Source organism: Trachymyrmex septentrionalis, unplaced genomic scaffold (assembly GCF_001594115.1).
Source record: "Trachymyrmex septentrionalis isolate Tsep2-gDNA-1 unplaced genomic scaffold, Tsep1.0 scaffold7, whole genome shotgun sequence".
NCBI classification, from domain to species: Eukaryota; Metazoa; Arthropoda; class Insecta; order Hymenoptera; family Formicidae; genus Trachymyrmex; species Trachymyrmex septentrionalis.
In genome coordinates this window covers 1885052-1903318 of record NW_017305884.1, presented here as the reverse complement: position 1 = coordinate 1903318, position 18267 = coordinate 1885052, and the positions used below count along the sequence as shown (strand labels likewise).

Genomic DNA, 18267 nt, shown 5'->3' with positions numbered 1-18267 from the left:
AACTAAAAAATTATGTAAAGAGTAAAGAGCGGTTATGACGATTCCCGAAGATACACATTAAAAAAATTACTTATTTCCCCATTATCTCTATCGTTGAGAGTTAAAAAAATGTGGCCTAATAAATGTTTAAAGACAGGGAGGGCGGAAAGACCGGAGGTAATAGATCGGCATCTTTCGCCTACGCGGTCGATGATTTGCGCGTGATCGTGGACAACGTGGAGGGAAAGAGGGAGGACCGGTTTCTGAACTTGATAAGAGGATGACGTGAGAAACTCTTGAGTCGAGAACACATGGGGGACGCTATTTTGTGACGGCGGTCGAACGAAGACGGACGATCCGATCGAGAGATGAGAGCGCGGCAAGGAGAGACAGAGAGAGTGATAGTGAAAGAGAGGCGGAAGAAGAGAGAAAAAGAAGGAGAGGGTCCATCTCTTTGGGAGAGAGCGGAGACGAGATCGTTTGTATGCGCCATTTCGCTCCACCGGACCAGTTTTCGTACAGGTACCCCAAAGCGATACGGTTCTCGCGGAATACTTCAAGGTCCGGCATCTGCTTCCTACAAGTTCGAGCTCGTTCTCGTTGTCGTACCTCCAGATTAATCTACTTGAATGATACTTATCCTTAAGACCGTCAAATTGCTTCAATGTACTTTCATACTTCGGAACCCAACGGTTATTCCATAACCCAATGCGAATCGTATATCTGATATCGCTATGGCTGAATAATTAAATATAATTATATTTATTTTATTTTATTTTTTATACAGGCTTGCTTTAATAAGAATATTTTTGTAATAATACGTTAAAGTATCCATAAAAGTTTTTTTTAACTTATGTTCAGTGTTTTCTTAGCAAAAGTTTATTAGCAAATTATCATAACATTTTTTTTTGTTTTTAATGTTTAATATTTTCTTGAATTAATCGTTTATAGTTAATTGATATTTTAGTAAAACATTAACATTTTACTTTGACGAATTAAAAAAAGACGAATTAAAGTTCTGTTATATCAATTGTGATACCAATTTAAAATATATTTATATATAAGCTTTTAAATTGTTTATGTTTAAACATTATTTTTTTATTATTATGTTAAGGAAGAATTGAGCTCAAATTAATTGAAGAATTTATTTAAAAAGGTTTAATTATTGGATATTTTGCGTATAACCTCATCAAAGTATTTATTGTATTTTGAGAAAAATATTATTTTTATATATTATACATATGCATATGTATATATACTATTATTATTATTATTATTATTATTATTAGGAATATATATGTATATATACATATATATAATATTTCTTAAATAATAAGAAAAAGATTATTTTTTTACGAGGTTTTCGAATTGTGCAGATTATCCGTGTATCTTATCATATTTTACAATTCTTAAGCAATTATTATAAGTTTGAATTTTATTTATTTACGTTTTTGTATAATTCCGTCTTTCTCTATCGAGTTTCAACCAAAGATTATATACTATTCACGATAAATTTCTGCGCGACATGAATAATTGCACGGGCGTGCGCTGCGTTTACTAATCGTTGGCATTACTTAATTTCTCTTAGGCTCGATTGCACCAACGTTACTTTGATTTCAAGTGAGGCTTACAACTCTTTCCGTCTCTGACTTTTTTTGGCTTTAAAACGAGACGGATAGAGTTTTAAGTCTTGCTTAAAGTCAAAGTGACATTGATGCAATTGGGCCTTAGAGTCACGGATGCTCATATAGTCACGGACTTACGATTCATTATTGTTGGCATTCGTTCAACTTTGATTTTTATTGAGTTCGACTTAAAGTCAGCGGGCCAATGGGTAGTAACTGTCATGAAAACTGAGCCGACAAAGAGAGATTCCGCATCTCCGAGGATTTTTTACGACACGACTCGAACGAACCCGGGGACCCTTAAGTGCACGCGGTCATTTGCATATGAACGCTGCTTAAGATTCCCTGGGTGCACTCTAGAAGGAAGAAGAAGAAGAAGAACCCGTCCTCCTTCTTTCTTTCGTGTTTCACGCGAGACATTTTCGAACAATTACAGATGATCGTGCGAATAAATCATTTGTGGCCTATATATTTCTTGAATTTTATTCAAATCATACTTTATTTAAATCATTCATCTTTATAACATTTGTGACTTAATCAATAACTTTGTGCCAATTTGATTTTAACGTATGAAAGAAATTAATGCTCTTTTAATACTAATTTTTTGTATTATATAATCAATATTCTTTGACGTTAATGTTATATGCTTTAACTGTTAACATCTCACTCGCGCGTATTTATATATTACAATAATTGTACGCAGATTATTACACTTTTTATCCGTATTTTAAAAACAACCTTAAATATCAAGGTAATCCAATCCCTTAAGGGTCTGTTCCACCTTTCCGTAAATTTTATACATTAGATAAGTAGCAATTAAGATTACCCAATCACATTATCGGACTTATCTAACGCGTAAAAAATTTATCGAAAGATGAAATAACCGGCCCTAAGTTATATAATATTTTGTTTTTCGTTTTTTGACTTCTATATGTGTCACAAAATGTAAATTCTGTTTTTCTTAGTTTGTCGATTTCCTACAAGCTCCCGAGGTTTAGCAATTTAAATTCGGGACACTCTGTATACTTCAGACGATACATCGGATTGCTGTAGTCTTTTATTTTATTAAAAGCAGATATCTTCCAATATCTTTATTCGCTTCAAGAAATTTTTTTTGTACCATTAATCGAAGAAGTAGAAATGATGATAAGAAAAAATTTTATCTTGTTAATAATTTAAGTGAGTTCGTTATAGAACGATTGCAAATTGTATTGCCACGATTGCGTAGAAGAAATCGAAGATGATACGTATTTTAATACCGTTGAAGTTATTAAGCTGCAAAAAAACGTCTCTCAAAGTTACGAAGTCAGATCCGTATAATCATCGATGAATATTAAGAAGGCGTATATCAACTGACATACCTAATACAAGTTGCCTGAGGAGAAATTGAAGTTTTCGTTTGTCCTTGTGCCCGCTTCGGGAAGTCATTATGTCATGGTATTGTCCGGTCGGATATCCTGGGAAGTTAGCACGTCGTGCCGCACATGCTTACACGAATTCGAAAAACGGATTCGTCTAAGCAATTCTAATGTCATAACAACGGGTAATGTGCCGCTACGCGACCTACCTGCCCTTTCTACTGATTAAATATTCATCATGGAAAAAACCTACTTGATAACCTCCTTTTCAATTTAGTCTGTGCCTAGAATTTTTCAAATCGCGTTAAAATTCGCAGATCTTAATGTGAGTGCTTTTCTTTTTCCCCCCCCCCCCTTTTTTTTTTAAGAAAGCTGCTTTAAAAAATACCTTTCCAAACTTAAGTTTGTAATATTTGTTGGAGAATAATGCTTGTGTATTTAATAAAAACTGAAAAGTAATAGAACTTAATAAAAATAAAACTGCTTTTGTGGCTCCAAGAATAAATTAAGTATAAGTAAAATGTCTGAGCTTCCAAACAATGTTGGAAAATGCACTTACCAACGAAGTTAACTACAAACATTTTGACTCATGATTTAAATCTTCCTCAGTAAAACGAAAGCCAAGTACAAACTGATTTAGTATTCATTTAAATTCGCTAAATAATAGCGAATTAATAACTTGCAAAACAATAGAATTCCATTTTCTTTTTTCTTTTTATTAATAATGTACATAAATTTCAGAAAATATTATACAAATCTTATTAAAGCTTTAATATCAAATTGAGTTTTATGATTTTTTTCTCATATAATGATTATTTTTGATATTTCTAATAATCATACAATACAAAAAATAATTGTCTAATGTAAATCCGAGGGTACAACATCCTGCTTTACACATCTTCCTTTACGATGTAGTGAGTAGAAACAGTGAAGTATATTTGGAATGATGAAAAATCACTTAAATTGAATATAATTTGACATTATGAATTTAATATTACAATAACGATATATAAAAGTGCACTTTGTGCACTGATTGTGACTATTTTAGTCAAGTCATAAAAAACTCAGCTTATTTTTTTTCATAATTTTATTTTGCTTCATAATTTCATAACTTCGATTTTTCTTCGGAAAGTTTAGTATAGAGTGCGATTGCTATGCCTTAAGACTTTTCTGGAAGTCTCGATGCTCGAATAACTTACGCATCGATCAGTAAATCTCGCATAATTGCCTTACGATTTGCCGGTAACTTCGATAATTGTTGTTGCGAGCGAGGAGCGAGAGGCTCCTTCAGCATTATTGACAAATCACGGCGCAAGAAGATATATCCAATCCACAAATTTCTTCTCGTATCGAAGCACGTTAGAAACGCTCTATTTATTCCGATTGGTCGACACGACTCTTCTCCAGACTCCTTAACTTCGCGACCTTGAGTCTAGAAACGTTCGCACGCCGTTCCCTTCGGATCCCTCTTCGCTCCTTCTCTCGTCTATTTCTGAAGTCTCGAATTAGATCCGTCTAGAACGGCTGTGACTTCCGCCAACGCCACGTCGTGGAATGCCACTTACTTGCTGACGAGCTGGTTACGACTTTACGAGGTGATGAACAAGACGAGAAAGACAAATGGTGTCTCGCTCCTTTAGATTTCGACGCCTATTTTACTTAAGCCATCGATTAATCCTAGCTATCACTTCGACAGTGTTCTTTATTATGTAATACGTCAGACTTATACGAAATTAGATGTGACTGTTCGATCAATTCTAGCAAACTTCAGTATTTGAAATGTCGATTTTTCATCGGAAATCGATCTGTTCTCATTGGCAGAACTTCTTATACCATTTATCTCTTCCTTTTCTCTCTTTTTTTTCTCCAACGTGGAGAGGAAAAATTACCATGCTTAACTGGAAAGGACAGATCTTATAATCTTTTGCATTTCGTGTAATTTTTCATCATGTCATCTTTCGTCTGTATACATTTTCAAACTGTTAAAAAATAAAGATGATGTCATAGAAAAAATTCTTTATGAGAAAATCTAATTTCGTTCCTGCGTATTTGTAGCTCACTATTAACGCTGTTATATCATTCTATTGTTCAGTGGACATAAAACAAGGATAAAATAATACAATAACGCTCCTCGCAATCTGTGTTATTAAATCTCAAAATTTTTTACATCTTTAAAGTACGATTTAGGAATATATTGTTTTAAAATCTTAAATGAACGAATGAAACATGGGAGAGATCTTACTCAGCGACCGCTAACTTTGATAATAGGAAACAGCGGTTATTATCCGGTTTCTGCCATTGAACTTTGCCAATCTTTGCTAATCTTGTCCTTATGATTTGATACTTTCTTCTTTTCTCTAATCACTTAAGATCTTTCAACATAACTTATACAGGAGAACGTCGCTCTCGAACCTGTTCGGAAAGTTCGGCAAAAACGATGGACGACGCTAATTAGTGTGCACATTGCGCGAATAGATTTGTTTGAGACTATTTTCGAAACGGTGTGCGAATTATATAGTGCGACGAAATGTGGAGTAAGCGATTAACATTTTTGCTTGCGACATGTTCTTGATTACACAATGAATACCACTCGGCAAGTGACATTTTTCGTGCGTGGACGAACTATTTCGATATCTTTATTTGAGAAGTTAAAAATGATTATCCTGAATTAATGGAATATTATTAGATTAATAGAAATTTTTATTTAAAATAGGAAAGGAAAAAATAATCTTCAAAAATCTATTGTAGTTAATTAGAATTATATTTATGTCTGCATATCATGATTTTATTTCCTCTTATATTTCCATAAATTACGATTATCTCTTTTTTAAAAATTTGTTAAAAATCAGAGCAGTTTGTTTGAACTCATTTCTATCGATAAATTAATCGATAAATTAATTTATTGTCTATGCAAATCAGGATTGGTAAAAAACATGTTTTAAACGTGTTTTAAGCAGTTTAAAACATGCTTAATTGATGTTTTTAATATGTTTTAAATATGTTTTTTAAGCTTAAAGCATATTTGAAGTATTAAAAACATATTTAAGAAAAAACACAATACGTTTTATTCTTAAAAAAGAAAAACATTAGTCTTTACCAACCCTGATGCAAATATTATAGTTCATCAATCGATGATGTTCGGCTCGAACGATTCTTTGATCGTTTACTGATACATTGCTTTGAATTTCTTCGGATGGACTGGACATCATAATAAAACAGTTTATCCGATAAGTGCCTGATGAATGAAGGCTAATGAAGGTTGTGAACGTGGTCATTCAAGATATTGGACATATACTAGAAACCTTGGAAACCTGTTCCATCGGATGCATCATACATCTAACGGATTACCAGGTTACTATTCCTGACAAGTCTATCGATGTCGATCTAATGTTTTTTAATTTCGTGTCTTTAAGAAATTTCATTAATATTTTATCAAATTAATTGATATTCTACACGGCAAGTAACATATTAATTTAATCATGAAAGTTATGAATCTTCTTACGCTTGTGATAATAATAGTCATTGGCGTTTGAGTGATTTAAGTACTTTAATAAGATTGCCACTTGCGGCTTTAAATTTCAAATAACTTGCGTCATTGACAAGATAATGTTGATACGCATATAAAGCTATCTTTCTCAAATCGCCAAACGACTGATGGAATTGGACGATAATTGTACAGATTTCTAAACGCTAAGAGCCGATGTAATTGATCCAGTCAATAGTTTCAATGGATGGAAAAAAACACCATTTAGCGCGTTAAATAGTTAAAGGACTCAATGGAATCTTGGTTGCCAGGCTTGGTTGCGAGATATACTTGTTAACATGTGTCTGACTTCGTTTCTACTTCGAACGTTACACGAATTCTACTGTTCCTTCGCTTTACTTCTATATCTTCTCCATTGTGTAAGCGAATCACGAAGTACTGGCGGAACTTCGTTTGCTAACCGTGCGATTAACGAAGTAGAAAAGTGATTGAAGGCACTATTGAGCCTCTAAGCACGTACTTTATACATACTGGATTCTTCTCGAATTATAGAAAGCGGATATATATCAGTGCCAAAGCACGAGTACATTTTCGCAGAAAAATGGGAGAATCGTCGGTAAAAGAAATCTTACTAACTGATTATTAATTATATTGACAAATGGTGAAACCGATGTGGATGCCTTTGGAATATTATTAATTTACTTTTGTGCTGTGTCAAAAATGTTATGTTACAAAGATTTCTCTGCAATTTTATTAATGAGAATAATCATAACTTAACTGTAAATATTAGAACATCGGAGATATATTTCCATTTTTTTCTTCCATTCTGTAATTTTATTTTTTCATTTCTCTTTAATTTTATTTTCTCTATTTTCTCTGTTTTTTTCTATTTATTTTTATTTTTGCCTTTATTTACACAGAGCAAAGCGCAATTATTATTGGCTCCTGTGTGACTATTATTTTAATAATGCATGATTGAATCGTTGACTCGTTGTTAATTGATAATAATCGATGGTACATACTAGTATCTCTAAAATTTTCTGATTTTGCGTTTGACACTTTCGATGAGACTTATATCCATTTCTATCTTAATAGAGATTAACTTTAATCTTGATTTTAACTTACGTTTTATCTTTCTAAGAATGAAAAGAAGATGAAGAGTAAATTAAACCGAGATTAAAGTTAATCTTTATTAGTAGGAATGGATTAATGGATTTCGAGTCGCAGCTGTTCAGTCGGTAGTCGGTCACCATCGCTGAGAACGTTGCCGATACTTCGCTATATTTCTCTTCGACATTTCATCACTATAGAAACGATGTACGAGGTTTCTGATCGGGAGCTCATTCATGCTGGCGAGCGAAGTGGAACGAAGGTTGGACACTTGTCTCAATCTTTGTTGGTTACACGGTTCAAGTGTATTTCAACTGCATGACGCGATATAAATTTTATTTAGCACGTTCAAGAAGAAAATATCATCTGTTTGATATAATAAATCCGTTATAAAATTTTAGCAGAAAAAACGAGCAGAAAAAACTTAGCAAATCTTAAGAATCATATTGGACAAAGAGAATTAATAGAAAGGTACTACATTAAATCATTAGAGAAACGAAAAACAGATTTCAAATTATACCTACGAAATTTGTTATATCTCAAAATATATATTTTAAAAATTATATTTAGGAATACATTCCTCGTTATGGAAAAAAAAATGGATAGAATGCCAAATTTTGCTATATTATCATTTGAAAGTTGCTTTTAAGTCGTTTTTAGGTATCCTCCTTTAGAAAACATACTGCGTAATATAAGAATAATTTATTGCGTATAATACTAGAGTTGCCGCAAACATTATATAAAAAAATCATTATCGTTATCAGAGTATGTAAGGATTTACTGTATTTAGATCTTCTATTTTTGCACGCCACACGCAAATCATGTTTATAAGCGTTATTTCAAGCAGATCTCATTAAAAACATAGTTTTTTTACGTTTTGTATTTTTCTCACATTTGTCGGGAAGCCACTATATAATGTTTTCCTTTATGTGGGACCATCATTCTCATTTACTCTCGAACTGACCTCGAACTTACATATACCTGCTCTTTATTTAACAGCACTGCCGACTCATCTTGTAAATGCAAATTTGAAAAAGAAATGAAGAAATATTAACAGTGGTTTTTGAATTCGGATTATTGAGATATTGCTGATATAATTTTATTATCTTTATAATACTGTGCATCTTAATATATTAGTTCACTGAAATGATATAACAGGTGTTTTACGTGAAAAAATCTGTTTATGCTTTATTGCTAATAGCTTTTAAATAATTGCATCCAACATTATCATTTATTATATATGTACAAAAGTTTGAATAATTTAATACACGTTGAAAAAGAGCTACAAATACGTGATTATATTAATAGCTTGCAGAAAAGTAATGATTTTGACAAAATTCTTGGCAACTCTTTAAGAATTCTCGTGCGACGTCATTTTTATCACGACATATTCAAGTAAAATTCGATAAGATTATAAATTGCGCCGATAAGAAATTGCGTAAATTTTCGTTACATCGACGGCAATAATTTTTTGTGGATGATTGACTCGATATCTTTTTTCAACTTTTATAATTTTGAGTCGAGCACGATTTTGTTGATTGTCGTTTGCGTTATTTGTTGCATTTATCCTCGGTCGCAAAATCGCATAAGCGGCGCAATTAACGGAATCATTCGATATCGCATTATTTCTATTCATTCATTATTTATTAACCGTTACTTATTTCTTTCATAACTGCGTCTCGCCGGTCCCTCGTTATTTCACTTTTAATTACGACGATTCTCTCTCGGCCCGCAGGTGTACAAAGGCCTGGACATCGTTACCGCGAAGGTGACCCCAGTGGAAAGAAAGGCGGCGCCGCATCACATGCTGGACATCGTGGACCCGCTGACCAACTTCTCCGTAATCGACTTTAGGAACATGGCCCTGCCGATCGTAATCGTCACATCTCGTTCTCTTTTTCCGCGTTAACGGATGCCCGACGATTTAACGCGACAGCTATAATTACGTGGCAATAAGGATGATGTTCAATAAAGAGCGTTCAATTATTATTTTCTTACAAACTAGCAGAAAACTTCATAATTTACGATAATAATGATTACAAGTTACATGCATGAATAATGCAATGCTTAATAATTTATTTTTGTATTGCGTCTTGGATCTAATCAAGCGAGGATTGATTTATAATAAGTTAATTATATAATATCTCTGAAAATTAAGAGAATGTTAAAAAAGAATCCGCGAAGCTGTCATGTAGATAAAATCATTAGGTAAGCAAGTCATTCTTCTCAGAACGTATTAACGAAAAAACGTACAAAGAGTGCTTAATGAATCACAGATGTCGGAAGTGATATCTTTTTTCTTCCGTTTCTCTTTCTGGCCAGTACGAAACGGCTTACTTATTGTTATGTGCTAAGATTTATAATTACATCGACTCTCTCGGTGAAACTATAAGCGACGAGTTCACAGCTCGGTTCGCGAAATCGACTTCGTAAAATAAAGATCTTGAACGAAGCCAATTGGAACGCCCCTGATCCTCGCGAAGACCTTGATACGATCATTAGCCACGGTCTCCCGCGCAGATCGCTCGGTCCTACTTTTATCTACACTCTACTCCAACTCTTTCCTTTTCTATCGATATAGATAGACAATCTGCTGGCCAGGAGGAAACTACCGATCGTCGTCGGTGGTACGAACTATTACATAGAATCAGTACTATGGGAGATTCTTATAACCGATTCTGATCCGAAAGAACCGTCGATGCAGGTCAATTCAAGCGCGACCAATTCAAGCACGTCGATCGAAAACAGATCGGACGATCGATACAATGTACAAGATCGACTGAATGACAGCGATGACGATGATGATGAGACGGCGCCGAAGAAGTTGAAATTCGACGCGAGAGTATACGATGGCAGCAACGAGGAGCTACACCAAAGACTGATGAAGATCGATCCGGAGATGGCGTTCAAATTGCATCCCAATAACAGACGAAAAGTTATAAGGTAAGATGCAAATTTGTGATTATTAGAATGTTGATTGCTTTTGTTTAGATGAATACACGGAAAGAACGATTTTGTTGATTTTAATGTATCTTTAGGTAGATACACATACTTGAAAATAATATTCTGTTGAGTCATCAAAATAATTAAGTAGGAAACTCGAGCATGACGAGCAATGCTGCAAAAAGTTTTGCTAGTCTAGCAATTGGTTTGAGCATTCTACATAATACTGTTTGACAAAAAATGACTTTTTTCAAATAAGACTAGTCACTTTTTATAGTTTTTTGTTTAATAGGATTAATTAAATAGGAATGTGAATGCGTTTTCCAAATTGCGCCATCACGTAAAAACTTTGAAAAATTTGCAATGTAATTTGCAAAAAGGGCTATTTTTATGTATTTTGTTATATTATAACTACGATGTATAATATGATCTACTGGTGAATAGAGTATTATTAATATTATTATTAATTGCTTGTATTGCAATCAAAATGAAATATGTTGATAAGACTTTTAGTTTTCAAAAGGTTTTTTAATGTCGGCGGTTAATAATATATTTATAGTTAAAGTAGTTAAACATATCTATATTACGAAAAAACTGTAAATTAAGTCATTGATGATTTACCAAATAATTTTCAACTATATTCATTCAAACTTATATAGTTTATTTAAAGTGTAAACATTAACACTTAACGTTATTATTTGCAAAAATGACTCAGATATATCCTTAATAACATATATATTAAATTAATTATAATCACGACAAATCTAATGCGAAAACTCAACGTACCGTTTTGCAAACATATAGGTATATAATTTGAAATTCTTATTAATTTTTTAACAGAATAGTATTCAATCTTATGTTTAAAACTAATAAATATTTAAAACGGAATTAATATATTTAAAACTGAAATTGATTACTAATTGCATTTTTAAATGATAAACACTGTTTAGCCTAGCGTGTATAAATGCAATTTTTCTCGTATTTGCGATTTCGAACAATTAATTACGGTGTTTTATTGAAAGGCATCATGCGATCAATTTTGTGTTATTTAATGTCTGGCAATCGTTGTAATGCCACTTGTCGCATTACATTTAATATCAAAAGAAACGGGTATTAATCAAGTGGTCAGTATTCCTGGCATGTAATAATTGCTAATTTAATTCATTGAATCCATTAGCATTTTCCACTCGGTTGTCGTGCAAATAAGTCTCAAGGCGATCGTAAAGCCTTAAAAACGTTCCGAACTTATGAAATTCTGCTTCCTCACTGCGACTGATAAAGTTGTGACCTACTTTCGGTGATAGAATTAAGATACAGTTCGCATCGTCTACTGTACATTGTTTTGCTTATTATAATACATATATTTATACTTAGATACCAACATATATATTTATACACGCCGTATTACACATATATTAATATATGTATCTACAAACATATAAACATATGCATGCTGTTCGTAGAAATTCCGACACTCAGATTTTATCAAATGTTCATGTAAAAAATTGTTATAAAATAATTGTTATTTTACTATATAACAGTTGTTATTCTTTTATATTGTATCGTAGGATATTTGTACTAATACCAGTTGCAAAAACGATAAATTATTTTCAATTTTATAATAACAATAATTATATTAGGACGCTCGAATTTTAAACAATAACAAAAAAAATAACTATAATAGACTAATGAGAGTCAGCATCGATAAACGGCACAATTATTTAGTGAACAATCAATAATCAGAAATTGGATTCCTGATGTCTTCTTTATTTTGAGTGTTTCGACTGTCTTTGGAGTCCTCCTCAAGAATGATACAAGAATAATTAGCTCACATGTCCATAATGTTTAAGTCACTCAAATTGACAAAGATGCAGCAAAGATCTGACATTTTTTTTTTCAATTTTTTTATATGCCAAAGTGAACTTTTGAAATTTCTTATTATATTATGTCGATGTTCTACGAAATAGAGATAACTATACAATATCAATGTTCTATGAAATTAAACAATTTTGACACACACACACACACGCACACACAACACATATATAAAATAATTAATATTAAAAATAATTCATGAAGCTGTTGCAATTGGTGTTAGTATATGTAGAAGTAAAATATATAAAAAAATAACATAATTGTGATTTTATAATATCCTAATTTTTGACATAAAATTTATGGGGCTCTGAGAGCTTCCATGAGCGGTAATGTATTGTATATAGATACATATAATCTTGTTATATCTCACTGCGATGATATAATATAATTGAATCAGTTATTGCGATGAAAAAATTATTAATATTGCACGTGTTATCAAAGGAAAAATTGTTCGGGAATAAGCTTTTACAAATGTTACACTGAAAGAAACAATTGGCTGAATATGGAAGAGCATTTTTAATTCGCCGCACCAATCTTTTCTTTCAATGTACACGGAATGATTTTGCTGAATACAAATCCGAAAATAATTTTATTGTAAATTCAAATTGATAGCAAGAATATTAAAACTTTGGCAGGATTGTTCATCATTTTTTGTATTCAACATAATTGTTTTTTATAGTTCAATAACAAAATTATTTTCAGATCTGTATCCAGCAAATTTTAAATCTTTTAGCAAAACCTTGTTGTGTATCTATTGATTCACTGAAGTTATTACTAATTAATTGTTAACTTTTTGCGTAAAACTCCATTAAATTTTAGTTGCGAATATAATAAATTTTCAAAACTAATTCTCTCTTTGAACTAAAGCGAATATAATGAATTTTCAAAACTAATTCTCTCTTTGAACATTACGATAAATTACGAAAATTTTACGAAAGACACTCAGATGCTGCAATCCGTGATATTATAAAATTTTGTTTGAGCAATGCTATAAAAATGAATTGCTTAAAGATTCGTGAGATAACAGCTGAAAAGTTAACAGCCGAATCAACCTTACGTTTACAGTGCCTCATCGATGGCTAATATTTAAGTTTTCCCTTACTAATTAGTAAGCACTTTTTACTCGAATAATACGGCACTTGTAGTTTGTTCAACGTTATTCGAATGAAATGTTTAGGGGAACGTTAAATAAAATTTCGTTCTACTTTCGGCGATATTCCCGTGTTGAATTGTCTTGGAATAGACCGGATTGGAAAAATGGCCTTGATATATATAAGCAGAGGCTGTGAACCGACTAATGCCGCGCGCTATTGTTCTTGTAATTGAATAATTAATTAGCTGACGTGCAATGATGTTGCAGGTAACTTGAGTTTTACCATTCATGAACACGTGCGAACTTATGTTAATACGTTGATAACATTTGAGAATTGCAGTATTTAAAGTTTTCTCGTTTTATCTTTTTTCTTGTGTAAAAACAATTTCGTAAAATTTATTAAGGATAGCCTGGACATTTCACACACTAAAAAATTAGATCGTTTGAATTAAATTTTTGTATCGTGATAATTCGAATATTTCCCGAAATTATTTTATTTTTCTAAAAAATTTGAAAAAAAAACAATACAGCGATATATTCAGTCGTTAAAAAAATTATACAACATTAAATTATAAAAATCAAAATTTTATCTGGAGATATTTTCTAAATTTACATCTTTAATTATCAATATTTTAATAAATCTTGATTAATTGATTATCAATCTACTTTGATGGAATAATTTTTATGATTTATATTTTGCTTTCTCTTTCTCTTTTTCTCTTAAAATTTTTATTTATTTCTATTTATGTATGCCATCATCAGATAACGTCAATCATAAAAATGAACTGATAAATGAATCAAATTGTCTCGACTTCATCCATCGCTGAGAACTTCGGACATTATCTTGTTCAAACAATCAGCTGATAGCACACATCGATAAAATGTAAACGTGTCTTAGCTGTAATCATAGGTCAGTGTAAGTCACACATTTGTAAAATCTCTTTGATCACGCTCATTGTACGTAATATAATATCTATAGATAAGGGTCAATGCGCGATATGTGGAGGCGAGAAAATATCTAGGATATACAAGTAGCGAACTTTTTATTAACATTACCTATTAATAAGATGTGGTACCTAACTGTTCTCCGCGATAAAAAAAAAAAGAATTAAACATACAATACTTAAAGAGATACCGCGAAAAGAGGAAACTAAATTTCCCTTTTTTGCTTTATTTAAACTATAATTTGAAATTGTTATTTCTTTTAATTTGTGGAATTAAATTTTTTTATTTCCAGTTTATACAATAATTTCTTTATTTATAGTTTATTTTTTTTATTAGAATTAAAGTTATTGTGAAATTATTACGAAATTATAACTTCATTTATATATATTCAGCAAATATTTAATTTCGATATGAATGGAATATATTGCAACCGTAATTATAAATGTAGTCCAACACGTAGAATTTACTTTATGTTCGATCACATTTCTCATTCGAAACGTACGTGAATTCGATGCACGAAGGAAAGAGCCCCGGTTCTCGTCGGAATTCACCGTAGGTCCACCTGTTACTTTGTCGGAGAGTTTTTCGCAGAATCGCGAACGGCATATAAAGCTACGTTCACAATTACAACGATTTGCGGTTACACACATTGCGACGCAACGCGGTCTGAATCCTGGAGTCTTCCACGAGCCTACATGTCTCTACGCAGTTATCATTAATCAAGCGAGAAATTCTTTTCCCGTATAAACATGTCACGATAATTGAAATTACTTCATATATCCCCCGTTAGTGATTAATTATGATTAACGATTGATCGCGTACCATACCGTGACTAACATCATCAATGAATGTCACGGCGGTAGAGTGATGCATTTTCCTGCAGTCCTTTTGAGCTGATTTAGCTTCCGTAAGATTCGCGTGTCCAGCTCCCGCGCAGAGATTGTCCACAACCGTCGAGTTTCCTCGACATGAATGCAACATCCCGTGCAAGATGATCGACAATGGCCAATTAGGGCAAGGTAGGGTCAGGGCAGCGCAAAGCAGAGCAGAGCAGGCACGTCTTTTGGACAACTGTTACGCTTTCACAATATGGCTACCAATACGGCAGCTGCTCTTCGGAAGCACCTTTTCCTCCGCGGTTGCTATCCCGCGCACTTTCGTCTCCTATGTGAAAAGACATCGAACTCTATAGAATATATATATCTTATAGAATACTTTAGATCGGGTTGGACTAGGTTGAGCAAGGACCACGCGTTGCCAGCTGTCGTATTTTCCTTTCTTTATCCCGTCATTTTGTACGAAATGTAGGTGTTTCGAATTATATTTACTTAATACTCGCGCAAACATCGAGTAACAAGTGTTTAATTAACTTTCCAGTCGTCATTATTTTATCGTCGTTTAATGGTTGGATTTTATTATTAACCTGTTACTGGAACATATGGATTTTGGAATATTTTCCTGTTTTTTAAATAGTGTAATTATCTAGAATAATTTTATGTTTTACAATCTTATTTTTCATAGTTTTGTTCTATTTATGTAAACTAATTAGCGTACTCTCTATATTTATGCTAAGTTGTAATTTTCAGTTGAAAATACTTTTGAGGTTTCCACAGGGTTTTTTTTTTTTTTTTTTAAGAAGTTGCATGGTTTGCGAGTTATTCTGTGTTTTAATATAGTGCTTTATATAGTGTATAATTGAGAATTTTAAATTCTTCTAAAACCCTAATAATAAAAAGCTTTATTAGAATTTAATGTATGTGATTAATATATTAGAATATTATTTATGTCAAGATTTTAAACTTTAATTTGTTACACTTGCAGGAACTGATAAAGACCAAGTAAAGAAATCGAAAATGTTTTTCCATATATTAATCAAGTACAATATATGAATTATTAAAAATTATTATTTATATTACATTATTTACTCCTTTTTGACCGTGTTCTTGTCTTTTATATTTTCTTTTGCAAAAGTGGAGGTTGATTTCTACGATTTTCGTACAGATTGCATTAGATTAAAAAATTTTATTGTTTCTCGAGGAACGCTACAATGGCTTCCATTTTTACTTATAATTGATACCCTGTACTTCATACAGAAAGAGTCTACCATTAATTTATTTATGACATTCTGCTCTACCTAAAGGCTTCTTCGTGTCGATAGCGCAGCGTTTCAATAGGTGTTTTCCAATCTGCAAATATTTTCTATTACGTTTCAAAGCTTCTAATCTTGACACAATGCACTCAATATACCTCCCGAGGATTCTCGAAGTAAAGTTCTTCAAGATGTAAAGTTTCAAGAGAATCTCATTCGCGCTTGCGCGTGATGATGAATTGAAACCGTGTCGGGCTGAGATAGCACGCATACGCGCGTGTCACCGTACACCCCGTATATTGCTTGGCACGCAATACTGATGTCGATAAAACGTCGTGCCCTTAACACGACGAGAAACACCGAAGCATACTATTATCGTTTTTTTCTCCGACTTTTATGACATGTCAATGATATTCCGTCTTTTCCGTCGTTTTGCACATATGTGCGCGCAAACATACACGTGAACCACGTGGAACGACTTGATTTGCGATTACCTGTTTTGCCAAGCGTAAAAATTACGACCCGGACTATGGACGTGTATATCGCGTGACAGGTGTTTCGCCTGTGCCAGAATGTGCGAATCTCCTTTTGATTGCGGTTTTCTTTCGGTTCTTTGGCACTTGCAGTTGGGGTTTTCTATATATTTGTAACCGATAGGAAAATTGCTAAATTATTACTTGAAAATTAATAGGACAATAAAATAGGAATTGATAGAAAGATTTCTAAAAGAATATTTTAATTATATTTTTAAAGAAATTCAACTTTTTAAAAAGAGGAGAAAAATGGAATATAACAGGAATAAAACAGGAATTGATAGAAAGATTTCTAAAAGAATATTTTAATTATATTTTTAAAGAAATTCAACTTTTTAAAAAGAGGAGAAAAATGGAATATAACAGGAATAAAACAGGAATTGATAGAAAGATTTCTAAAAGAATATTTTAATTATATTTTTAAAGAAATTCAACTTTTTAAAAAGAGGAGAAAAATGCAAATCTTGTATTCTCCTTACCTTTCTTATATTAACTATAATTGCAGTAAGATTTTCTATTACAGACATAAACGAGTGAAGGATTAATTAACAGGGCAATTCTTAGGTTGATACGATACATTTCTAACATTGTAGCAAAGTGTTCGGGGTTAGCTATTCTCCCGACTTCTTAAATATATTACCTTCCACAAAGTATCGATAACAACTGTACCCTTCTGCTTATAACACCGTAGAAAGCGTTTCAATGTTACGTACTTCGGGGACACAGACGGCTTTCCTTATAAATCACAGGATAGTCGAGCAGAGTTGCGGTTACAAACCGAGTACGGATAGGAAGAGAGAATTTTCACGACGTAAAGGCTGTAAATCAGGCTTAATTTAGCAGGCATATAGTTTCTCTGATCCGCGTACCAAAAACCACGAAAACCGCCGCCAGTGACTTTTCATAAGCTTGCTGATGTAATTTAGTGTCTTGCAGCGTATGTTTCCTCGTTATGAACGTCTCTTCCTATATTATATGTATAATTATACAAAATAATTGCAGAAGTATGCCGAACGTATATATAGAAGCGAGATTAATCGGATAATATTTTGTTGCATCCTCGCATGTGTTGCGGTAGTAACGTCTTCTATTAAGACGTTAAGCTGATTTACTCTGAAAGATAAAGTGCAAAAAAGACAAGACCTATCACACACATCTTTCTCCCTCGAGTAATTATACCGCGTAACAAATCCGCCAACTTCTTATCTGTGCGTCGACTTCTTATCAAATTCA

General features: G+C 32.6%; 1 protein-coding gene across 1 annotated transcript in view; it reads left to right on the top strand.

Moving 5' to 3' along the window:
• Positions 1–18267, top strand: part of LOC108753430 (tRNA dimethylallyltransferase, mitochondrial) — a 102952-nt gene that overhangs the window by 16619 nt on the left and 68066 nt on the right. Inside the window, exons 2-3 of the mRNA XM_018494977.1 lie at positions 9292–9429; positions 10138–10499. Of these exons, the coding sequence (XP_018350479.1) occupies positions 9292–9429; positions 10138–10499 (500 nt within the window). The remainder of the gene's footprint in view (positions 1–9291; positions 9430–10137; positions 10500–18267) is intronic.